The sequence below is a fragment of the Amphiura filiformis genome, chromosome 14, assembly GCF_039555335.1.
Source record: "Amphiura filiformis chromosome 14, Afil_fr2py, whole genome shotgun sequence".
Classification (NCBI taxonomy): domain Eukaryota; kingdom Metazoa; phylum Echinodermata; class Ophiuroidea; order Amphilepidida; family Amphiuridae; genus Amphiura; species Amphiura filiformis.
The window spans coordinates 14,250,525-14,276,541 of NC_092641.1; the positions used below are offsets into that span (position 1 = coordinate 14,250,525).

Sequence of the window (26,017 nt, forward strand, 5' to 3'; positions counted from 1 at the left end):
ACATTAACAAAAAGCAATCAAAATTTTACTTATTTCAAAACTTTGACCCCAAGGTGAGAGGTCAAAGGGTAACTTAAAGCCAAACCAGAAAGTTCGCGAAAACGTGTATGTTTTTATGTTGTGTAAAGCAATAGTGCGTAAGTCACTACACATGTTTGTGCGGGGGTTAGTGTCGCAAACTGTTAACATTTGTGTTAAATCTTGACAACATCACGATGTCGACTGAACAACCATACGGCAACGCTCCCCTTTTCCGTGATCTTCAAGGGGATGAGATTGGAGATTTAGAAGCAACTCAAATTGAGAGTCTCTGTATGAATTGCCATGAAAATGTAAGTAACATGATCAGTTGTTAGGTATGCTATACTAAAATGCAGAAAACCTTAGACGAGCGCGTATTGTAAGGATACATCGCGTATATACTGCGTTGCACGCACTTGTCTCTGATTGGCTGCTAAGGCGATATATTGTTGCTGAGTGGAAATTTATGAATGAACTGTGCGCCCGTCACAGCGTTGTTAGCGCCGAATTTGCAACATCACGGTAGTCGCGCTCGTAAAAGGTTTGCTGCATTTTAGTATAGGTGAATTCAAATTTGCCATCAAACTGCATCATTTTATATATCAAATTAAAGCCCTTGAGTAAACAAAGCCAACACTGAAAACCTTTTTTTTTTTTTCTCTTTCCGTAGCAAAGTTACATCTTGTCAAAGATTGACTTTCATCAAAAAGATTCAGCTAGCAAAATAAGCCAAATCGGCATTAGAAGTTTGCAATGCATTGTGGGACAGTTTTTGCATTTTCAGGACACTTTGTCCTTTGACCTATCAGAAATATTGGTTTTTGTGCATACAAAAATAATTTTAAAAAGTTTTACTAGAATAAAAACAAATCAAAAAAATATATTTGTTGTATAAATTAATTATTTAAATATTTTTAATGATAACATTTTTACAATAATAGATAAATAAATAATAATTAGAGAAATTTCCCCGATATGTCATAGTACAAAGTGTCCTAAAAGTGCTCTCAAAAACCGGAAGTCACAATGGCGATTGGGCTTATTCCCCAAAACGGCATTTCGGGGTGTTTCTAGATCTTAGTCTCATGGCGATAGCAGCTTTTTTAATGGAACTGCTATCAAAATCCTCTAAAATTCCATGTGCGACTTGATTATCACCATAAAAATCATATATTTGGGTCAAGTGAAGTATAGAAAACATATTTATGTAGGTTTCCTTCACCGACCTATTCTCGAAAAAAATTCAAATTTCTATGTAAATATGCATTATGTTTGGGCCCCGGTCTCGGCGAATTTCGCTGACTAGCAAATGTGTTAACTAAGGTTTGCCTGGGATACCTACAGTTGTACTTGTAGTAACTACAAATTTCGAACGTTTGAGGACTTGTTCTCCAGTTGTCTTGATCTTGATCTTGATGTGGTTTCTGCACAAAAGCGCCCGAAGCGGCTGTTGGCGTGCAGGTTCCGCCTCATGCATTGCTAATTTCTGGTGCTGGTGGCGTCTTGCAGCTTGGTTTTGAAGCTCTGCACAGTAGCTGCTGTCTTAACGTCCGGGGGAGCGCGTTCCATTGGGGGATGGTGCATGGGTAAAGTGATTTCCTGTAGCAGTCTTTATTTGATTGGGGAATATTGTAGTTGAGATTATGAGATGAACGGGTGCGTATGTTGCCAGAAGGGAATTTGTTGACCTGGAGATGACTAATATTACTTGGGATGAGTCCGTGTGTTTCCTTAAAAATGGTAATCAGTTTATCATGAGTCCTGCGGGTTTCTAGGGTGTCCCACCCAAGTTCTTGAAGCATTGTAGTAACACTGCTCATGCGTCCGTAGTCACTTTTCACGAACCTTGCGGCATGCCTTTGAACTTTTTCCAGGTTATCTTTTAATGTCTTATGGTAGGGGTCCCAGATTTGACTGGCATATTCCAACTTGGGTCTAACAAGAGTTTATATGCGATCTCCTTTGTTTTAGATGAACCGTTCCACAAGTTTCTCTTGATGAGACCGAGCATTTTATTTGCCTTAGTAGCTGTTTGATTTATGTGCTTTGTCCATGCGAGGTCGTTTGAGAGTTCAACACCTAAATAAGGGTGCTGGTTCACTTCCTGAAGTGGCGAGTCACCCATGAAATATTGATGATTCAAGGGGGTTTTCTTATGGGTCATCCTCATAATAAAGCATTTTGCTTTATTAAATTTCATCTTGTAGAAGGTGCCATAGGGTGTCTTCAGTGTTAATTGTTTTCATTATAAATGTCGCAAAATATTAATATTATTGACATAAATAATTAACAACCTGTTTGACCTCTATATTCATACATTGCTCACCTGTTTTCATATCATATTTTATACGTATGTATCTAGTCGTTTTGCTGTGCTTAGCGCATTATAAATCACTGCGCTTTAAAACAAAATAATTACCTGTTTTTAATTTTGTTTTCAGGGTATGACAAGGCTGCTTTTGACAAAGATTCCATTTTTCCAAGAAATTGTCATCTCATCATTTGACTGTGAACATTGTTGTTTTTCCAATAATGAGGTGCAGCCTGGAGGCAGAATACAAGACAAAGGATGCAGAATTGTGTGCAAAATACAAACACCAGAGGTATATATGGTAGCTTTATAAAAAAAAATTACTTGAATGCTTGATTTTGTAAGACATTTAATTATTTTTGGTAATTAGAGAATAAAAGTACCGTAGGCCTATTGTTTTGAGACCCACTGTATCTCTATCGCCCTGATATGACATATGGGAGATAGCATTATTTTAAAGGTCCTTGACCCAATCAACAGCCTCATCCCCCATTTTCTTAAACATCAAAATTGATATTTTGGTATCAGAAGCAGGGTCTTGGCTAGAAATCGAGGTTTGCCCGTCATTTGAATAACATCACTGGCCTAATTTGACCTTTTCATTCATTCATTCATTTATTTCCATACGGTATATTAAAACATTTACCAGACTTCTACAGCCCATTGGAGGTTCAAAGAGTTCAAATATTTGATGATACAAATGTGGATGATTGTTCTTATTTTTAAATTCAAGTACTAGCCCCTCCCCTGTTTTTGAAGTGAAATCTGCCATCTAACCTAGACTAGAGGCTTGGACTTATTCCCGAGTGTTTACGGTAATTAGCACTAGCAATCATCGGGTCATGTCGGGCGTTGGCAATGACACGCTTCATGTATATTACATCTTTCTTTCGTTCATTCTTTCTTTTTTTTTTTTTTCTTTCTTGTTTTTCTTTCTTTTTTCTTTCTTTCTTTACATCTTTCTTTTGATCATTCTTTCTTTCTTTCTTTCTTTTTTTCTTTCTTTTTTTCTTGTCTTTTTGCCTTTCATTCTTTTCTTTCCTCTTTTCTTTTCTCTTTTCTTTTCTCTTTTCTCTTCTCTTCTCTTCTCTTCTTTCCTCTTCCTCTTCCTCTTCCTCTTCACAAACAGGGGAAAACTGATAGTATTGTATTGGGTATCCTACATGCATCTGGAAGTTTAAGTTAATTTACTCTTTGTGTTTCCATTTCAGGACATGAGTAGACAGGTAGTGAAGTCAGACTCAGCATCATTGAGAATACCAGAGTTAGACTTTGAGATTCCAGCCAACTCACAAAAGGAAGTAAGTCATTCTACCCGGAAAAGTTCTCTTTTGTGTTTTGTATACCTATAATGCGAACTCCTTCCCTCTTGCTTCTTCTTCTTGTTCTTCTTGTTCCTCCTCTTTCTTCGGGCTTTCTTCTTCTACCTCCTCCTTCCTCCTCATCTGCCTCCTCCTCCTCATCTGCATCCTCTTCATCTGCCTCCTCATCTGCTTTCTCATCCTCATCTGCCTCCACCTCCTCATCCTAATCTGCCTCCTCCTCCTCATCTATATCCTCCTCATCTATCTCCTCCTCCTCTTCCTCATCTGTCTCCTCCTCCTCATCTGCCTCCTCCTCCTCCTTCTCCTCCTCCTCATCCGCCTCATCCTCATCTGCCTCCTCATCCTTCTCCTTCGTAAAGTGAAGATTTTACACTGCATTGTAATTGCATTGATCATTTTGCCCAATTATGTAGAATTTTAGTAATTTTAATTTAGCTGTTTTAAGGGTAATTGAAATATGGTCATAAAAATGAAAAGTTTTGCATATTGCATATAATACAGTCTTGCAGAGTTTGGAGCTCTCACTAAGTGACATCATTTTCATTTGACTATTAGTTTTAACCACAGTTGAAGGCCTAATATCAAGAGCAGTGATGGGACTTGAACAAGACCAGCCTGTCAGAAGGGTAGGTATTTCTTGCTTCAAATCAAATGATGGAGGCAACTTTCTGGACTTTCTCGATACCAAATGACACAATTCATTCACACAAGTGATTGTTTTAATGTCTGCCATGCTGCTAACAAAGATTTACTGTATCATTGATGCATAAACATACCATGCGCTTGGTGTTGCTAGATTCAAGGGCGCACAACACTGGATATTACAGCAACCTATCACCCTTTATAATTGCATAATATTTATATAAGACAGTTCTAGATAATGTCTTCTGCTTCTATATGGATAACAGCTTCCATTTTCAATTGTTAGCAAAGAATGTGTTACCGGTACATGAACATACGTAGGAATGTACTTCAGTCAGTGTCATGTTGAGGCCAAGTACATTCCTCTTCAGAGAGGGCAAACAATTTTATGGTTATTGCCCCAAATCCACCTTGTGCATGAAGGCACTGATCTACTCCCCATTCCAGAAAAATACAGCACTAATTTTTTGGGATTAAAAAATATTATCAAGTTCTACCAAATGAAACAAAGCTCAATCCTAATCATTCATTTAGTTCTAACTGGAGATAAAAGAAGAAGTTCACTATTTTACTAATTTCTTCAAAAAAGAGCCAAAAACATGCATTTTCAGCATGTTTTCTGACTATCAAGGACTTGAAACAAGTCTAAGCATTCAAAATCTTTAGTATACACCTATCCGACTTCGCCATTACTGCGGTGTCCCCGATGTAAAACTGCGGTGTCCCGAGGTCGGGGGTTCTATCCATTATTTATTGTGTGCTATACAGAATTGTACCCGGGAATTGTACACAACAGTGATATTCAATGCACAATCATGAGTATTGAATTACAAATTAAATCTCCCGCTCTGGTACATCTGTGTTGCCGTCAAGAGAGGGCCAAATACAGTAAACGCTTCTCGGATTGGTGTATATGCCGAAATTTTGCTCTAATTTTCATTTTTTTGTGTTACTTTGATTAAATGGTTGGTTATAAGAATGAAACATGTCTTTCCAAAAATCAGAATGCATAAACTGAAATTAGTCTTAGTACAAGTCTTTGGGCTTGATTGTCACAGCATACGAAAAACACATGTTTTTGGCCCTTATTTCCAAAAATTGGCGAAATATTAAAATTGTACTTTTATTGCTAGTTAGGACTAACTAAAGGATTAGGATTTAGCTATGTTTCATATGGCAAAACAGGATAATATTTTTTAATCCCAAAAATTAGTTCTGTATTTTTCTGGAATACGGGAGTAGGCACAAAAAGCACACAAAGAATTGCATTGTGAGTGCTCCCCCACAAATATAATATTGCAAACAAATATCTCAACATTGTAAGGCACTCAAGTCTAATACATTTATTTTTTTTACCAGATTATGCATCCAGAGGCAGCTGAACAAATAGATGGTTTCATTGGCAAACTCAAGAATCTTCAGCCACCATTCCAGATGGTAAGTGATGCCAAGAGGGAATGAAAACAGCAACATGGTTTTACATTTGCAATGAGCCATTCGAGGGGTCATTGACACAAAGACGTAACTCCACTTTGGCCATTCTGAGAAAAATGAGTTTAAAGATAATGGTCCATGCACACAGGGCTGTTCCGACCATTAGGCCAGGTAAGGTGGTCACCTAGGGCGGCAAACGCAGAGGAAAAAAAAAAAAAGGTCGAAACATAAACCAACGGGAATGGAGACAGAAAAGGGAAGAAAAAATGAGGCGGATAAAAAAGAAAAATGTGAGGAAAAATAAAAAGGGGCGAAAAGAGAAACAGAAATCAGGGCGGAAAAGGAAAAGGGGGACCTGAGAAAAAGACAAAAATCGAGCAGAGAAAAGGAAAGCAGACACGGGGCAGAGAAAACAAAAGAAGAAATGGGGCAGAGAATAAGAAAGAAGAAAATGAAGATGAAAATCCGAGGCCACTTCATCTTTGCGCGCAATGAGCCCAATGTGTATCAACTTTCCCTTCAAATAGTATGAAACTGAAAATTTTGCGCGCTGTGCGCGCATCGGAATAATGCTCGCTGGATAATTTTGTTTCCCCCTCCTCCCTTGACAAAATGTCCAGGCTAGCATAGCAACTAGAAATAAGCTGCAAACTGTTTCAGTTGGAACTTAATAAAAGTGTCCACCAAATGCCTTCATTTGGCCCCCATTTTGTAAAATTTTCCAACGACTAAGAGGCCACATCCCCCCTCAGTCATCCCCCTGCGACGCGAGCCCTGTGTTCGCGGTCAGATTTTTCAAAACTTATGTCCCCCCCACTATCAAATTCGGATTGACGCCTTTGGTGTGCAGTATACAAATAGGTCAAAACTGGTGAGTTTTCAAGCTTAACCCCCTTAACACTTTTTTGGTGTGCTTTGGTGGGGCGGCAGGGAGGGGCTTTGCCTAGGGCGGCAAAATCCCTAGGAACGGCCCTGGGTCCACATTGCAGTTAAGTCTATGTTTCACTGGCCATTGATTTCAATGGGGTGCTAAATGGAAAGTGCTCATGTTTCTGAACATTTTGATATCAAAGTCTCATTTCGCAAAAAATGGATTTACGTCTTTTTTTCACTGACCCCTCACATTATTCTCACTCACCTTCACTTGCACAAAGGTGATTTCTGCATAACCATAACCTATAAGGTCACTCACTTTGACAAAAAGGTGATATGGCTGATGATGTGACTCCAATCAATATTCTATGAAAGGGGGGTCTATTTAAGAGCATGGTACTTAAGTGTCCCAAGACTATTTTCCAGGATTATAGATTAAAAACGGTATCTAATTTTCAACTTGATTTCTCTGTTTATTTTCCAGATTTTAGATGATCCAACAGGGAACAGCTACATTGAGAATTTGATGGCTCCAAAAAAGGATCCATCAGTTGAAACACAACATTACACAAGAACACATGAACAGGACCAACAACTAGGGCTATCAGTAAGTTAGGGACGCACCATTAGACTTCAAGGTAGGGTTGGGATTTTCGGGTAATTTTGTGCCCGGGTACCCGTTTATTTTTCGGGCGGGTACCCGAAATTGCAACAAAAAAAAAACATTTTAATTTTTTTTTAAAGTTATTTATTTTTTCGGCTTTGTAGTGAAAAAGTGTATTTTTTTGCAATTTTGGGTACCCGGGCATGGAATTTCCTGCCCGGGTACTAGGCTACCCGTGCGGGACTCAAATTGCCGGGACTCAGTCCCAACCTTACTTCAAGGGTGGGAGTTGGAAGTTTTTGAAAAAAAAACTTCACCCACTACATGAGCAAAAAAAAAAAAAAACTTTCCCCACTAACACACAAAAAAACTTTCCCCACCTATAACTCACAGTGTATAAATGCATGAATTTTTTTTTTTATTTGCCGAAAAAACATCAACTTTGCCTCGACCCCAACTTCCTACCCCCCCTTGAAGTCTAATGGTGCGTTCCTTATAAGATGAGGTTTAATATTACCAAAACCAATTTAGCTTTACTCACCTGACAATTTTGTTCATCTTGGGTGGTGGCCATCATCTGAATGATGGTGAAGGCTATAATTAAAGACAGAATTAAAAAGACTATTTTGCATCTGATGTGAGTGTCAATCAAATTCCCTTTGACCCTTGATTGTTTAATTACGCGTAATAGGAAGTTTGATTCATCTGGTGCTGATTGGAGAAAAGGAATCGCAGAAAATGGCAAAAAATTATATTGTATATTTGATGGTAATTTGGGATTTTGAAGGCTGACAAGGCCTTAAAAGTGAGGGGGGGAAACTAGGGAGGGGGCAAGAAAAATGTAGCCAGGGTCGTAACACTCATCAATCCCTATATAAAAAGTGAAGTCATTTTACCGGCATTTAGATAGTTTTTAGCCTGAAATTTATATTTTCTTTATGCTGGAATTCAAGTTTCAGAAGTAAAATTTTTAAATTGCATTTGTTTACCTCTACAGGATGGAAATGAAGGAGAGTTGCAACAGGAAGCAGCAGAAGCTGAAGGTCAGAGGTCAGGGTCAGAGGTCACTGTATCAGGAGGTGGAGATACTGATGAGGATGTTAAGGATGAGGTTCTACAGTTTGCTGTCAATTGTTCTGAATGCAATTCACCAGCCAAGACAAACATGAAAGTTGTCAGTATCCTTAATGTAATTTTAGTAGGACATTAGTGCATGAAAATTGTTTTATTTCATACTATCTGTGCCCAAAGTCATGATGAATTTTGCTATTTGAAGGGCCAGTGCGGGAGAAGTGTGCAAAAGTTCGCAATTTTACAATATTTTGGCCCCAAAACACTGCGTTTTTCGGGCTAAAAAGATGCACAGGGCAATTTTGAGGGCCCCATGGTAAATCCTGCCCTGGGTATTAGTTGGGAAAATAAAGTCGCATTGAGCCGATGAGGTTTCAAAATATGCAGAACAAAATTGTCCATCAATTTGTTAATTTAGTTTAGTGTCTTTAAGGGATCTAAAATGAGCGTTTATTGCGTTTCGACAGTATATTTTGTGGCACATGAGAGCACCTCAGACCTATCGAATTGTATTCTGAATCTGAAGCATGTCTTTCTGATATCAAATAATTTTCATTTTTGAAAATCACAATATAATACAAATTTTATGACAAATTATAAAAATTTGATATTTTTTGAATTTTGATATATAACAGTCCTCAAAGTAATTGTATAAATCTAATGATATATTCTTAAAGTGTATGTAGCAGGAGGAAAAGCCGACGGTCAATTGCAAATTTTGACCTTTCATATTGAAGATATGGATTTTATCCCAAAAGACCTATTTTTGTTGGTGTTTTGGGAAAAAATCCATATCTTCAATACTTAAAGGTCAAAATTTTCAATTGATCATCGGCTTTTCAACCCACCTACATACACTTTAAGTATAAATCATCAGATTTATAAAGTTTACTTCAAGTACTGTTAAATATCAAAAATATCAATTTTAATGATTTGCCATAAAATGTGTATTAAATTGCTAATTTCAAAAATTCAAAATTATTTGATATCAGAATGACATTCTTCGTATTCAGAATGCAATTCCATATGTCTGATGTGCCCTAATTTCCCAAAATAAATACTGTCCAAACGTTCATACCCCAGCCCTTAAGATATTGCTTATATGTGACGTGTCATGTCAAAAGGAGACACTTTTGGGCAGGATCGTAAATGGAGAAATAGCCAAAAATCTGCCCGAGGGTGATTTTTTCACAATTTGGGTTTGTTACTGAATTTGTGATGTTGTTAATGTTTAAAATATTATCTGATAGTTTCAGACCGGAATTTAACTCGCATCTTGTATTTTTGAAGACATTTTTCAAGGTAATTCCTACTCTCAACATTGTCAATAATATTTTTAATGGCCGATATCTCAATTTCCAATTTTGTAATACTATAACTTACGAACTCAATATCTTCGCTTAGGAATGTCAGATTACATTGGGGAAAACGGTGTTGTGGAGCAAAATATCTCTATATTTAAGATATGTAAAAACCACCAAATTTATAACCTGCCCAAAAGTGTCTCCTTTTGACATGACACGTCACATATGTTTTAAGTGTATGAATACTTTTTTGCGCAGTATACAATCATGTATGTCAGTTATAAATGTCAGACATAGAGAGACTAGTTCACTGTTGCATCACTGCATGCATTCAGAAATTTCAATCATCATGAGGAATAGTAAACAAACTATTGAAAAATTATTTAATTCGTGTACATCGTGGAACATTCAACTACGCTTGTTACTTCGCGACTCATGCTCATGAATACACGAGCGTACAACGCTACTCTACGGGTCCATATTAGCGAGGTTATTTGCGTACAACAGCTTACTACGCACAGCCACGCAAAGAGTATGTTCCACGATGTACACAAATTAAATAATTTTTCTATAGTAAAGAAACTGTTTCTGAGTTTGATAGACAGGTGACCTCAACCCAAACTTGTTTCTTTATTTCTGACTTTACTATCGCCCAACCAATCATGTATTCCCTGAATTGAAAGATATAACTTTTTACATTGATGAGTCTTTATAGATGAGTTGACCTCAATGTTTATCAACAAAGGCAAGGGACTGGTATATTGATATGCTTGAGTGAACCCCGTGCAACCACTACACTGTTCAATAACCTTATTATGATATGGTGGGAGTTTTAAAGACATGAGCCCTGAGCATAATATGATGCACCGCATACTGCCAAGCAAAAACAATAAAAATTGTGATGATGCATGCGTATACTGCAAGGCATTGATGTCAGAAGTCAACTCATCTATATTCAGAACCTCCGCGTATTACGCCATTTGTGCGTCCCAATCTAATTGTTCGTTATTGATATCCATCAATGACCTCCGCTTATGCTTACGCGGTACAATGACTTCTGCGTGTGCGCATCTGTTGCGCCGGAATACTTCACGCGCACGCAACTACCATATTTGCACATGGCGTGATTGCACAGTGCTGTAATTGGTAAGTCCGTTTTAGCCTGTTCGACTTTTTGAAGGGCGAAATATAAGTTTTGATAAAAATTGTTTATTTCAACAAATTTCGGAGAATAAAATCTTTAGATTTGGTTGAGTGATGAGTTAAAAATGAAGGTTATGAATTCGGTTAATAACTTTGCATCAGTTATATGTAGGGCATTGTGAAAAATCTAAACATTTTGCTTTGGACCTCGGAATATCCCTCGGAGCTGCGCCCCTCGGGATATTCCTCAGTTCCAAAGGCAAAATGTTTAGATTTTTCACAATGCCCTCCAAATAACTAATGCGCAGTTAACCTATAATTCAGAACCTCTTTTGTACAAATCCAAATTTGATGAGACATACATCAGTGATAGTTACAAGCTAAATGACCAATTCCCGATCATGGATGACTCCTTCCTGTAGGAGCTGACACTTCCCGATCATGGATGACTCCTTCCTGTAGGAGCTGACACTTCCCGATCATGGATGACTCCTTCCTGTAGGAGCTGACACTTCCCGATCATGGATGACTCCTTCCTGTAGGAGCTGACACTTCCGATCATGGATGACTCCTTCCTGTAGGAGCTGACACTTCCGATCATGGATGACTCCTTCCTGTAGGAGCTGACACTTCCCGATCATGGATGACTCCTTCCTGTAGGAGCTGACACTTCCCGATCATGGATGACTCCTTCCTGTAGGAGCTGACACTTCCCGATCATGGATGACTCCTTCCTGTAGGAGCTGACACTTCCCGATCATGGATGACTCCTTCCTGTAGGAGCTGACACTTCCCGATCATGGATGACTCCTTCCTGTAGGAGCTGACACTTCCGATCATGGATGACTCCTTCCTGTAGGAGCTGACACTTCCGATCATGGATGACTCCTTCCTGTAGGAGCTGACACTTCCCGATCATGGATGACTCCTTCCTGTAGGAGCTGACACTTCCCGATCATGGATGACTCCTTCCTGTAGGAGCTGACATTAATGGAGCTGTTTGATTGTTATGGACTTGGTCATAAATTTGGTCGAAGAAATATTTGTGTATAATGTGTGGAAGAAAGCATTTCCTTCATCTGTTTGGCTCTCTCTTTCTTATCCAGATGGCTTCCTGCATATCATCACCCTCATAACCAAATTGCCTAGGTTTTTTTTGCAGTTTTGAGAAAAAGGCAAACCAAAACCTGCAAAATGATCACTTGGCAATTTGGTTATGAGGGTGACGTAATGATGGTGTGGTTTTGGTGGTGTTGAAATTAAAATAGGCCTATGTGCATAAGATTTACGTAGGCCTATTCAAACTAATGATAAAGACAAAGTCACTGGTATAAAGGTACAAGTTCTGGAATAACTGTCTATTGAAATAAATTGCCTAAGTCACACTGACACATGCAGAACACCATAAAAGGTGTTATGAGGGAGGCTTTCTATTCTAATAATGACTAAGTCATTTTGTTACAAGGTTGCAATTGTTATAAAGATTGAGTTAAGGGGGTACTACACCCCTGGCCAATTTTATGCCTATTTTTGCATTTTTCTCAAAAATTAAAGCGCATTGGTGACAAGTAAGATATGTATGTTATTGGGGCAAGGACTACAACTACTGCATTGAAAATTCAGCAACTCAAGGCAAGTAGTTATTGATTTATTGATCAAATATTGGTTTTCCCTCATTTTTGACTGTAACTACACAACTGTTGTCTGTGTTGAAGTAAAATTTCCAGTGCAGTAATTGTAGTCCTTGCCCCTATAATATACATATCTTACTTGTCACCAATGCGCTATGATTTTTGAGAAAATGCAAAAATAGGCACAAAATTGGGCAGGGGTGTAGTACCCCCTTAAGCAAAAAAACTCAAAACCTCAAATAAGTGACTTGGGCAATTTGGTTATGAGGGTGATGATATGTTTCCTCTTTCTATTCTGTTCTCCATCTTTGATTTGTCATTTAGAAGCACAACGAGTTATGTAAGCTATCCACCAGTGGAGCTTCTGCGACCCCTACGCAGAACTTCCGATAGTGGATTATCTGCGCACGGTGGACGCAAGGAAGCCACAGTCGGATTTTCTGCGCACGTGCACTGAAAATCCCTCAGTATATAGTTCGTGGAGTAATTCTGCGACGGTCGCAGGGAATCCACTGACGGATTTTCAGCGCGCGTGCTCAGAAACTCCCTCCGTATATAGTTCCGTGGAGTAATTCTGCGACGGTGATGCAGGGAATCCACGGATGGACTTTCGGCGACGACGTGCGCAGAAACTCCCCTCCGTATATAGCTCCGGTGGAGTAATTCTGCGCACGGTCGCAGGGAATCCACGGACGGATTTTCGGCGCACGTTTTAATCATCTCATGAATTGTTATGATTTAATATTATTAAATGGTAGAAAGTATGAAATATTATTTATATATATAACTCCGTGGAGTAATTCTGCGACGGTCGCAGGGAATCCACGGACGGATTTTCGGGCGACGCGTTTTAATCATCTCATGATTGTTATGATTTAATATTATTAAATGGTATAAAGTAAGAAATATTATTTTAGGGCCTATATGTTTAGAGTCAGTTCTGCGCATCAAGTTTCATGTTTAAAAAACATGTTAAAAAAATAACTTAGAAAGTAAGAAATATTATATATATTTTTAGAGTCAGAACGGGGGAGTGTTTCTGCGCCCGGTCGCAGGGAATCCACAGTCGGACTTTCAAGTACGCTTTTAATCATCTCATGAATTGTTATGATTTAATATTATTAAATGGTAAAAAGTAAGAAATATTATTTTAGTGCCTATATGTTTAGAGTCAGTTCTATGCATCAAGTTTCATGTTTAAAAAATAACTTAGAAAGTAAGAAATATTATATTTAGAGTCAGAACGGTGGAGTTTTTCTGCTTGACGGTCGCAGTGAATCCACGGACGGACTTTTCGGCGCACGCGCAGAAACTCCCCTCCGTATATAACTCCAGTGGAGTAATTCTGCGCACGGTCGCAGGGAATCCACAGACGGACTTTCGGCGCACGTTTTAATCATCTCATGAATTGTTATGATTTAATATTATTAAATGGTACAAAGTATGAAATATTATTTATATATATATAACTCCGGTGGAGTAATTCTGCGCACGGTCGCAGGGAATCCACTGATGGATTTTCGGCGCACGATTTAATCATTTCAGGAATTGTTATGATTTATTACTATTATGGTAGAAAGTAAGTAATATTATTTAGGACTATATGTTTAGAGTCAGTTCTGCGCATCAAGTAGGCATATCATGTTTAAAAAACAAAAAAAACAAGTATGAACATTATTAACAATATTTAAAATGGACGCAAACCCTCCGATTTATGAGGTTTCGCGCGCGCCGCTTGCGTAGCATCCGCAAAAACCCCGAAATTAGAGTAGAAACATAACCGTTCGCAGAAAAACTCCACCGTTCTGACTCTAAATATAATATTTCTTACTTTCTAAGTTATTTTTTAAACATGAAACTTGATGCTAGAACTGACTCTAAACATATAGGCACTAAAATAATATTTCTTACTTTCTACCATTTAATAATATTAAATCATAACAATTCATGAGATGATTAAAACGTATACCGAAAAGTCCGATCAGGATTCCCTGCGCACCATGCAGAAAAAACTCCACCGTTCTGACTCTAAAAATATATATAATATTTCTTACTTTCTAAGTTATTTTTTAAACATGTTTTTAAACATGATTTCATGAAACTTGATCATAGAACTGACTCTAAACATATAGGCCCTAAAATAATATTTCTTACTTTATACCATTTAATAATATTAAATCATAACAATCATGAGATGATTAAAACGCATCTTAAAATCCGTCTGTCAGGATTCCCTGCGATCATGCGCAGAATTACTCCACCGGAGTTATATATAAATAATATTTCATACTTTCTACCATTTAATAATATTAAATCATAACAATTCATGAGATGATTAAAACGTGCGCCGAAAGTCCATCCGTGGATTCCCTGCGACCGTGCGAAGAATTACTCCAACGGAGTTATATATATAAATAATATTTCATACTTTCTAATGAGATGATTAAAACGTGCGCCGAAAATCCGTCCGTGGATTCCCTGCGACGCGGCGCAGAATTACTCCACCGGAGCTATATACGGAGGGGAGTTTCTGCGCATCGCGCCAAACTCCATCCGTGGATTCCCTGCGACCATGCGCAGAATTACTCCACCGGAGCTATATACGGAGGAGAGTTTCTGAGCACGGCGCCTAAAATCCGTCGTGGATTCCCTGCGACCGCGCGCAGAATTACTCCACCGAACTATATACGGAGGGAGTTTCTGAGCATGTGCGCCGAAAAATCCGTCAGTGGATTCCCTGCGACGTGCGCGCAGAATTACTCCACCGGAACTATATACGGAGGGGATTTTCAGTGCACGCGCGCAGAAAATCCGATCAGGATTCCTTTGCGTCCACCGTGCGCGCAGATAATCCACTATCGGAAGTTCTGCGAGGGGTCGCAAAATATATTTCATACTTTCTACCATTTAATAATATTAAATCATAACAAGTAAGAAATATTATTTTAGGGCCTATATGTTTAGAGTCACCGGAGTTATATATATAAATAATATTTCATACTTTCTAATGAGATGATTAAAGCGTGCACCAAAAATCCGTCCGTGGATTCCCTGCGACCGGCGCAGAATTACTCCACCGAGCTGTATACGGAGGGAGTTTCTGCGCGCGTCTTAAACTCCATCCATGGATTCCCTGCGATCGCGCGCAGAATTACTCCACCGAGCTATATACGGAGGAGAGTTTCTGAGCACGCGCGCTTGAAAAAAACCGTCCGTGGATTCCCTGCGCACGCGCGCAGAATTACTCCACCGGAACTATATACGGAGGGGAGTTTCAGCGCACGCGCGCCGAAAATCCGTCAGTGGATTCCCTGCGGCCGTGCGCAGATTTACTCCACCGGAACTATACACGGCGGGGATTTTCAGTGCACGCGCGCAGAAAATCCGACTGTGGAGGCCTTGCGGCGACCGTGCGCAGATAATCCACTATCGGAAGTTCTGCGTAGGGGTCGCAGAAGCTCCACTGGTGGATCATGTACATACATGGCACAACATCAAATTTGGATTTGTCCAAACAAAATTTGGAATATTTTTTGACAATCCTGGTGAACTTATTTGCTGACATAATCAGCCTATATTTCCTTAACCATAAATGCCTGTAGACATTCCATACTTCAAGGAAGTAATCATCATGGCGATGGTTTGTGAAGCATGTGGATACCGTACTAATGAAGTCAAATCAGGAGCTGGGATTGAACCAAAGGGGAGGAAATTATCATTGAGGATAACAGACTCTAGTGACCTCAGCAGGGATGTACTCAAGGTAGGCTTTGTGTTTGTTTGTGTATGGATTCTGTTTGTTTGCTTGTCAATGGTGGGGTCCACAATGAATCTAGTGTAAAATCACACTTTTGAGTATATTAGGTAATTAAACAGTTGAAATCACCAGAAAACAAGTTTTAAAATGATATATCACTTAATTGTCATAACTACTTGGGAAATAGGTGCTCAAAAATTGATTTTGCTCTTGAAATTCCTTTGTTTTCTATTGATTTCTTTAATGCTTATTGATCCATACCTCTGAATAAGCACTGGCGACTTTACACGGTTTCGTTGGGAATGGTCACAATTGTGTAGTCATGGTATATTCTACTGAAATAGAGCCAAAGGGGAAAAAGTTATTAACACTATCAGTGATACCTGTGTGTTTTTTAAAAAAGAAGATTTTTGGCTTTATTTCCTCTTTTTTTTACATGGTAAATTCAACGTTCTTTGGTGTAGAAGTCCTGCTTTCCCATCAGTCAATTTTGGGTACATTTGTGTTTCATCATGCATGATTTTTGTAAAAATGTGTGCCATCGCAACCAAACTAGATTTAGGTATGGATTGATAGAAGGGAAATTTTTTACTTTAACCTAATAATAACTTTTCAACAACTCTTCCTATACCTTTGTACAGGAGCCAACCGTTGTTAATCCGTGATGAACCAACACTTTTACTGAAGCGTGATACTGTAACGCGAAGCGAGACTACGCGTTACTACGCGAGAGCGCCAGTAAAATTCGTCATGCCTGGAACCTTTGTGCGTATGCCAGCTTACAAGTTGAATTCAGTATTTATCAGGAAGCGGCTAAACATTGCCGTTTTATTCTGTAGTTTTATTGCTGATATCAAAAGAGAAATCATCGAAGTTTTTGCATTGCCTGAGTGGCAATGATGAACTGACATTCCTCGTAAAATAATCGTGAATTATACGATTTTTAGCTTCTTTTCGTTGTTGAAAGGATTCAATCATGTTTCATCGTTGTTCATCACCGACAACAACTTCGCGTCAGCAGCGTCTGCGTGGTTTACTTCGCTCTGCAGCTAAAGGGCACCCTCGCGAAGTAAACCACTCAGACGACGCGGACGCATCGTTGTTAATCGGTGATGAACAACGGTGAAACATGATTGAATCCCTAAATTAATCGAAGCATAGCTAGTGGTCAGGCTTCCTAAGCCAATAGGCTTTCATATATCCAGTGCTTACAATTTCACACCATACATCACCTAGAACGATAAATCAATAAAATAGATCCACATTGGTAGGGCTAGCCTACTGGTTTAGGAAGCCTGACCACTAGCAAAATTTCAAAAAATCGGACCTAAGTGGATTGATCATTTGAATGGGCAGCTAATAATTTACTATTCCGTATTCAAAATGTCCCTGCAGCTTTATATGCATGCAAATATTCACTGTCATTTTGTTTTTTTGTGGTTTTATTTGCGTTCTGCAGTCAGAAACCTGTGGTTTCATGATACCAGAGATCGGTTTTGAGTTGACAATGGGAACACTTGGTGGCAAGTTTACAACACTAGAGGGCCTCCTTGGAAATATTAAGGATCAGTTGTCACGGATGCATCCATTTGTAATGGGAGACAGCGCCCCCAATGAAAGAGCTGAAAAGATGAAGGAATTTCTGGAAAAACTAGATAAGGTACATGTAATGTAATCACATCCGTTTTTTGGTTGACTCACAATTTGTGCATCAACTTTTGTGTACAGCATTTGAAGATAAAGTGCCTTCTATAAGGTGTTGCCCTTGGTCACTATGGCAACAAATGTTGGGCTATTGGGCCAAATAAGGTATCAAAATGCGTGTAGAGCATATATATGGGCTTCTTTTTGCTGTTTTGGTTTAGAAATTTGATGCACATAATTTGAGTTATCATCTCCCAGTCAATAAAAGGTCTTTTTTTAAGGAATTCTTATTTTTAACTTTGTTGTGATTTAAACCTAAATAGAGCGCCAGGAATTAAGTAAGTCATTTTCAAATGGGTTCTTAATTAGTATTTACTTGTTGTGATATAGTATAGATATTTTGCATGCAAAAATACAGGGCCTCCTTATAAGGTATTGCATGCCTCATCAAATGATCAAGAGGAGCATGCTTTGATCGCACTCTATTCATTGTTTTTCCCGTTTTGGATCAATGGACTGTCTGAATTGGCCCTCAATGTTTTTACCTAAAGAATACTTGATAGCTTCCAAAATTCCTAGAAAAGACTAAAATCCAGGAGTTTCCAGAGGCTCCATTCTTTGAATCCTTGGCAGACATTGCCCTTGGTGCCCACCCATTTTGATGCCCTCAAGCTTTTTCTGAGCCAAACCAAGTCCTTAAGGGGGTACTACACCCCTGTCCAATTTTGGGCCTATTTTTGCATTTTTCTCAAAAATTATAGCGGATTGGTGACAAGTAAGATATGTATATTATAAGGGCAAGGGCTACAACTACTGCACTGAAAATTCAGGAACACAAGGCAAGTAGTTATTGATTTATTGATCAAATATTGGTTTTCCCTCATTTTTGACTGTAACTCCACAACTGTTGGCTGTGCTGAAATAAAATTTCCAGTGCAAAGGTTGTAGTCCTTGCCCCTATAATATACATATCTTACTTGTCATCAATGCTCTATAATTTTGAGAAAAATGCAAAAATAGGCACAAAATTGGGCAGGGTGTAGTAATCTTAAGGGATCTAGAATGAGCGCTTTATGGCGTTTCGACAGTATTTTTTGTGGGACATGAGAGCACCTCAGACATATATATCGAATTGCATTCTGAATACGAAGCATCTCTTTCTGATATCAAATAATTTTCATTTTTTGAAATTCACGATATAATACAAATTTTATGACAAATTATTAAAATTTGATATTTTTCAAATTTTTGATATATAGCAGTCCTCGAAATAAATTTTATAAATGTAATGATATATTCTTAAAGTGTATGTAGCTGGGAGGAAAAGCTTGACGATCAATTGAAAATTTTGACCTTTTATATTGAAGATATGGATTTTTTTCCCCAAAAGACCTATTTTTTTTTTTTGTGTTTTGGGAAAAAAATCCATATCTTCAATAATGAAAGGTCAAAATTTTCAATTGATCGTCGGCTTTTCATCCCACCTACATACACTTTAAGTATAAATCATCAGATTTATAAAGTTTACTTCAAGTACTGTTAAATATCAAAATATCAATTTTTAATGATTTGCCATAAAATGTGTATTACATTGCTAATTTAAAAAATCAAAATTATTTGATATCATATACGAGTGGATATTCATACGTAGTGGTAGATAAAATGATTGAAGAGTTTAACTTCAACACTACACTATTTTTCGCAATCTGGAATAGTGTATGAGATCACCTGCGCTGATTGTGATGCAAGTTACATCGGTGAATCTGCCAGGAAGTTAGAGAAAAGGATTAGTGAACACAAATCCACTGCCGGCAGTTCCAAATCAGCGGTCAGGGAGCACATAGTCAGATCAAAAGGACACCAGATTGACTGGGAAAATGTGAAAGTGCTTGAACGGGAACAAAAAGAATATTTCCGCAGAGTTCTGGAAGCTATACACATAAGAACTCAGAAACCGAGACTGAATCGTGACAAAGGACTCGAAATAGACCCAATTTGGGACAACCTACTGATGCCCAGGGGGGCGCCGCACATCGTAACATCCTATGACGTCATTCTGTCAATCATATGACGTCATCAGTGTAGGTTATCCCGATCGTAGACAAGATACCATCACAGCATCACCATCTGCTGAAGACGCTAGTCGAACTAGTGAAAACGTTCCAGGTGAGCGAAAAATAGTGTAGTGTTGAAGTTAAACTCTTTAATCATTATTTGATATCAGAAGGACATTCTTCGTATTCAGAATGCAATTCGATATGTCTGATGTGCTCCAATGTCCCACAATAAATACTGTCCAAACGTTCATACCCCTTCCCTTAAACATGTCATTTTATAACTTTAAAGCCATTTCTCTTGCATTTGCCTTTTCTTTATGTGTCACTCCCCCCCCCCCCTTCCCATTGAAAGACCATAGAATGAGGACCTCATGTCCCAGAAACATAATTTTGGTATCAATGAAAGCTGAAGACCTATACTAAATGATGACATTAAAATGTTTTCAAAATTAGTGACTTATGTCTAGTTTTGTGGGAGTGGGTCACATATGAAGAGCTCTGTTTCAAAACCCCTTACATCCACTTTTGGCCGAAATTGAGTTATTGGCATAATATTATAGTGTGGGTAAAAATACACATTTTGGTGGTTGTTTGACCTTCATACTACCTTCCTTCCGAGTTAACGATATTTCCTGTTTGGGAAATCTTAGGGAATTTCCGAAATCTGAACTTAAAATGAATATAGAATTGTTTTGTTTTAAATTTTTTGATGTATAATGGTAGCCTGGAATGTTCTTTACCTATTAAAACCAAAAGGAACTGTTTTTGGGTCACTATGTTTGAAAAAATCATTTTAATTAACAAAAGGTGTAGCTTCGAAATACCCAAAAATGCCATTTTCCGAATTTAATTAAAATTCATAATTAAAAAAGTACATGAGATATTTCAATTTTTCTTTTTGATTTTCAAAGCATTAGTCAAGTTACATAATGTAGTGCAAACAAATGGGCTCAAATTTGATTGCAAAGGTGGTTTCTAGAAAAGGGGTAAATTTATTTTGTTGCAAAACCCCTTACATCCACAAAAGGTGTGGTATAAAATAAATAATATAATAAATAGGAAGGCTTGAAAAATGTCCCAAACATATTCTTTTAGTTTCTATTCATCAACACTTTATCCAACCCCAAATTGAATCAAATCGTACAAGTAATACTTGCACAATTAAAAAAAGCTGTTTTTCTCAAAAAGTCAAAAGTGGATGTAAGGGGTTTTGCAACAAAGCTCTTCATATAATGAACCACTTGTCTTGAATAACTGAAATTTCAGTGAAGTAATTAGATTCCTTGCTCCTATAATATACATAACTTTTGTTACCAGTGTGTAGTTATTTTTTGAGAAAAATGCAAAATTAGTCACAAAATTTATCAGGGGGTGCCATTCTTCTCTGACAAAAACTGTAAGCCTGATATCATAAATGAAATGCTTTAATTACAATAAAAAATTGTACAATAAAACTGATGTCCCGGTTTTATTTGCCAACACACTGATACACACATACAGTGAACTTTGTGTAGGTCCTGGAATAAAACAGTGATTGTATATGTTTTGTTCAGCTCGAAATTAAAAGAGGACATGTCTGATCGTGCATTGTTTAATTTGCAACTTTTGAAAATGCACCAACTTTCATATACTGGTATCAATTTTTGTCAATTTAGAGTGTTTGGTAACAAATTTCACAGGTATTTTACAGCTAACAAGATTCTGCACACGATCTTATCAATCAAATTGTCATAACAATTAAGATCCGGCTTTGGTGTAGGACGGGTTACATAATAATAATAATAATAATAATAATAAAAACGCATTTATGGGGCGCCTTATGCCAGAACTGACCTCAAGGCGCCTTACAATGATATACTAAACTACAAATATAAAATATCTTAAAAGTACTATCTTAAGCTACAACAATGATAACAATATTGGCAAGCAAAATATATATACAAAAGTAAAAGACAGATCATAATGGCAACCACATAAAAGACACAGGCCTACCACAAAGGCAGGCATATTATACATAAGTGTTGACTTTCTTTATTTGAGGTGTTTATAATGACTTCCTTGTACCGATCTGATCTGTTTTAGATAATAGCTTGTGAGCTGAAAGTCACAGTTGTCTTAGATGACCCAGCAGGCAATAGCTATATCCAGGTAAGATTTTCTTTTAATGCTGTTAAAATTTGATTGCTGATGTAGAAAAACTTTAGAATTATTGTGCAAAAAGGAACTGTAAAAAAGAGTTTCACTTGAATAAGTGGAGCCCTATCATACATTTGATATGAATATTGAATTGGTCGCTGGGTGGAGGTGATGGCGTGTTACAGCTTTAATGGTAGTTGAAGGGACATAGTGACGTACCAGCTTTTATATTTCTTACCTGATGCGTCTTTGTGTAAATTCAGTGACTAGATTGCCTATACATCACTGCATCTATTTGGCGACGGGTTATACCAGCCAAGTTTCACTAATTGATTTTAAATTTTGGTAATGTATATTTGTAATGTATTTGTATTTGTAATGTCTTTCCCCATGTCTTGATGTGCCATTTTTGTTGCAAGAGTAAAATAAAATCCCTGTTTGGGACATGAGAAACAAAATCCAGGTAAGATAGAAGGGTGTATCTTGTCAAGATCAATGCATTTGCAACATCTTGCTACAGAGTCATGTTAAACATCAAGCGTGTGGATCGGATTCCAAATGAAACCATCTACAACCTGACCAACACCACTCCACTGGTTGCCAGAGTCAAGATTCATCAACTCAAATTTCTCGGCCATATACTGCGTCTTGAAGATGGCGAGCCTGTGAAAGAATATGCGCTTTATATTCCACCACATGGGAAGAGGAAACCGGGACGGCCGCGCACACTGTACTTACAGTAGTCCAGCACCTCCTGGGAGATACTGAAGGGATGCTGCAGCCAAACAAAATTGTTTCGCTTGCCCAAGATCGCATTAGTTGGAGAAAGCTTGTAGTCTGCTCCACAGCCGACTGATGATGATCTTGTATAAACTTCACTAACACGCTACTTCGATCCTTTTGTCATAGCTTTGGTAAACTGTTTTCAATGGCCCACACATGGTAAAAGGGTGTAACTTGCCACAGGATGTGCCATATAGATCACATACCGTAAACGTTCGCCTAATGGCGCACCTGGGCTCCTTTGTCTTATGGTAAATTTCATCAACAAAAAGAGAGCTCCCTCCTCTAAAAATCCCAACAAGAATTAAGGGAATGTGCCCTTATTTGCTGGTGGGATTTTTATGGGAGGGCACTATTAGTTTGTGTCTAAAATTCCAGTTATGTCAAGGGAGTCCATAGCGCCATTAGGCGAACGTTTACGGTACTCCATTATGAGTATGTGATTTATTCCATCAAAATTTAAAAAAAACCTAGAGATATTAGCGAAGGATTGCTATTGGTTGGGTAACCAGAAATGTTTTTGTCCAGCCTAAGGCCCCACACTTAATTGTGAGTGCACCCCAATATGTCAGGCTTTCCAGAGTATTATGCATATAATTGAAGACAGAGATAAAAAAGACTATAGTTTTGCGCCTGACGTCATCAGGCTGGGAAATAAGAAGCGCCGGACCAGGGGCTACTTTGTAAAAAAATAGCCCCTGTTCACAGGGTTTTACCGGGAACCAGGGGCTATTTCAAGGGGCTATTCAATGGATGGGAAAATTTGTTGTGTACATTTTAATACCTCACTCACATGGTTTTACAAGGAACCAGGGGCTATTTTCTATGAACCAGGGGCTAAATGGCCCCTGGCCCCCACTTACTTCCCAACCTGGACATATAATCACAAGTGTTGTAATGATGAGTTGCTGAATTTGGCGGTAAAACTGGATGCCTTACTGTTAATTTTGCACCTTCAAACATATAAACCATCTCAAAAGTTAGGTCTTTATAGTAGGAAACTTTCTTTCCCGAAGGCACCATGTCAACAATGTTTAGAAAAGTTGCTTTTTGCCTTGTAAAAGTACACAATTTTTCACCATTTTCATCTATTCCTTTTCTCCGATCGGCACCAGATAAATTGACCTTCCCTTTTACGCGCTATAAACCTATCAAGGATCGTAGGGAATTTGATTGACAGTGACGTCAGACGCATACTAGTCTTTTTATCTCTGTCTTCTATTATAGGCTATAGGGAATATGAGTTCTCCAGGGTCTGTTTCACGGTCAATCTAAAGTTTCTTTTAAGATAATAATAAACCCTCCTGAAATATTTCACATGCAGGTCTATTATTTTGAAAAAGGGTCACTTTCAGAACTAATTGTGTAAGCAATTGAGAGAACCTACCCAAACTAAAAAAAACTTTCTTAAACTTGATGCGTCTTTGTTTTCACTAAATGGGCTATTCCAGTTGAAATCCATACACCCCCTATGGAAGACATGACCTTAATCTCCCACACAGGAAGTGTGAATTCAAAAGAGATTACCTGAATGGGTGACTCCATTTGAAATTTATGGTGTATGGATTTCAACTGGAATAGCCCATTTAGTGAAACAAGGATGTGTCAAGTAAAATAGGTTTTTTTATAGTTTGGATCTGTTCTTTTGCTCGGGCAAATAGTTCTGAAAGTGACCCTTTTGGAAAATAACACACCTGCTGGGATATATAGGGGGTGTATAAATTTAAAATGGAATAGCCCAATATACGCTCTTCCACAGACTCACCTTTTTCCTTCTTGCTTTCAGAATGTGTATGCACCAGACCCTGATCCAGAGATGGTAGTTGAGGAGTATGATAGAACAGCTGAGCAGAATGATGAGTTAGGTATTACTGACATGAGGACTGAGAACTACACATGACAGGATGTAGGACACTGGGTTTTTTAAAAGTGTTTTTCTTCACATTGTATCAATATTTGTCACAGAAGATATCTCACACTTCCCACAATGCATTTCTTTCATTTTCTGTATATTGATTTGCTATCTAGTGCAACATGTGTCGATGGTGACAAAAAGTACCTCAATAAACAGAGCACATCCAGATCTTGTAAAATATGATAAATTTCTTGACTATCGACCCATGCTTAGCCAGTCTATTCTCAACATGAAAACAAAATTAACCTGTAGGCCTATATTAAAAGTGATAGGAGTGTCATTTGCTTTAATGAGGTGATGCATCATGTTGCAAAGGATTCTGGGAAGGGTAAGATATCTAATCTGAATATCTGTGCATGAAAGAAGTATGTAGTTAGTTCAGCTTATAATTGGCAAAAATTATTTGGATTTTGTTAATGCGCTTGTCAATAAAGTCCCAACTTATGCTCGCGTAAATTCACGTAAGCGTGCACCAGTCATGCATTAAGCAACACCCAACTAGTGCCTAACTTTGTGCACTCCATTCTATATCAATATATGATGTTATGAGTCTTTAATTTTTATTTTGCCAATTATAAGCTGAACAAACTATAGCTGTATCAAATTAATTAAGAGATTTACTCTAAAGCATATAGGACAAATCACGTACAAATCCCACAATGGGAGTGCTCCACTCACTAGGCTTATAAGGATGATGCTTTGAATTGAAACCCCTAAAGGGCAACATGTGACACGATTTGGTCCATGGGGGGTCAAAGGCGGCAAATATGAAACTGAGATAAAGGTAATAATATGGAGTAAAAAACAGTAAAATACATAAGAAAATAGACATCAAAAAACTTCATTACTTTAGAACCAAGTATGCTAGACCTTTGGTGTTTTCAGTAAATGATGGCCTATTGTATGTATAATGTAATAATTACAGTAACTCAATTGTCAAAAATGCCTCCTTTGGCCCCCATGGACCAGATCGTGTCACATATATGACTTTATTCAGGGATTTTGTCGCTGTGCATCAACAGACTTTGCATTTTTTGCTTCTTTGCTGCATATGACTTCCATCAAGTGTAATGTATGGAATAGAGGAAATAGCATTGTAGGACATGTTTTCTTGTACTCAGGGTATTGAAAGATACACTACAAGATTCCCATTGCTGGGTCCTGTGAACTAGCAGCAGAGGTACTGTGTAGGTACTATGTGGGTACCAGTCAAATACATTTCCAATGGTATACCTGTGCAGGCGACCCCAATAGGAATCTTGTAGTGTAATAGGTGTTGTTGTTCATAGTAAAGTTCCAGTTTAAGTTACCATAATATGAAGATGAATGGAAATTTGATGGAATGGCAGAAAGACATGTTTGCATT

The 26,017-nt window shown here is 38.0% G+C and overlaps 1 protein-coding gene across 1 annotated transcript; it reads left to right on the top strand.

The window, feature by feature from the left end:
* Nucleotides 1-75: 75 nt before the first annotated feature.
* LOC140169761 (zinc finger protein ZPR1-like) lies at nucleotides 76-25,400 on the top strand. Its single transcript, XM_072193066.1, has 11 exons — nucleotides 76-332; nucleotides 2,463-2,624; nucleotides 3,544-3,637; nucleotides 4,213-4,283; nucleotides 5,659-5,736; nucleotides 7,091-7,213; nucleotides 8,208-8,388; nucleotides 15,962-16,122; nucleotides 17,576-17,776; nucleotides 21,900-21,965; nucleotides 24,523-25,400. Exons 1-11 carry the CDS (start codon nucleotides 216-218, stop codon nucleotides 24,634-24,636), a joined length of 1,368 nt encoding a protein of 455 aa, XP_072049167.1. The 5' UTR covers nucleotides 76-215; the 3' UTR covers nucleotides 24,637-25,400.
* The last annotated feature ends 617 nt before the right edge of the window (nucleotides 25,401-26,017 follow it).

Bases quoted from the DNA above. Each gene is read 5' to 3' on its own strand.
- LOC140169761 (XM_072193066.1), top strand. From the start codon at position 216: ATGTCGACTGAACAACCATACGGCAACGCTCCCCTTTTCCGTGATCTT. The intron at 2,625-3,543 runs GTATATATGGTA...TTTCCATTTCAG, and splicing joins GCAAAATACAAACACCAGAG to GACATGAGTAGACAGGTAGT. The intron at 17,777-21,899 runs GTACATGTAATG...GATCTGTTTTAG, and splicing joins TTCTGGAAAAACTAGATAAG to ATAATAGCTTGTGAGCTGAA.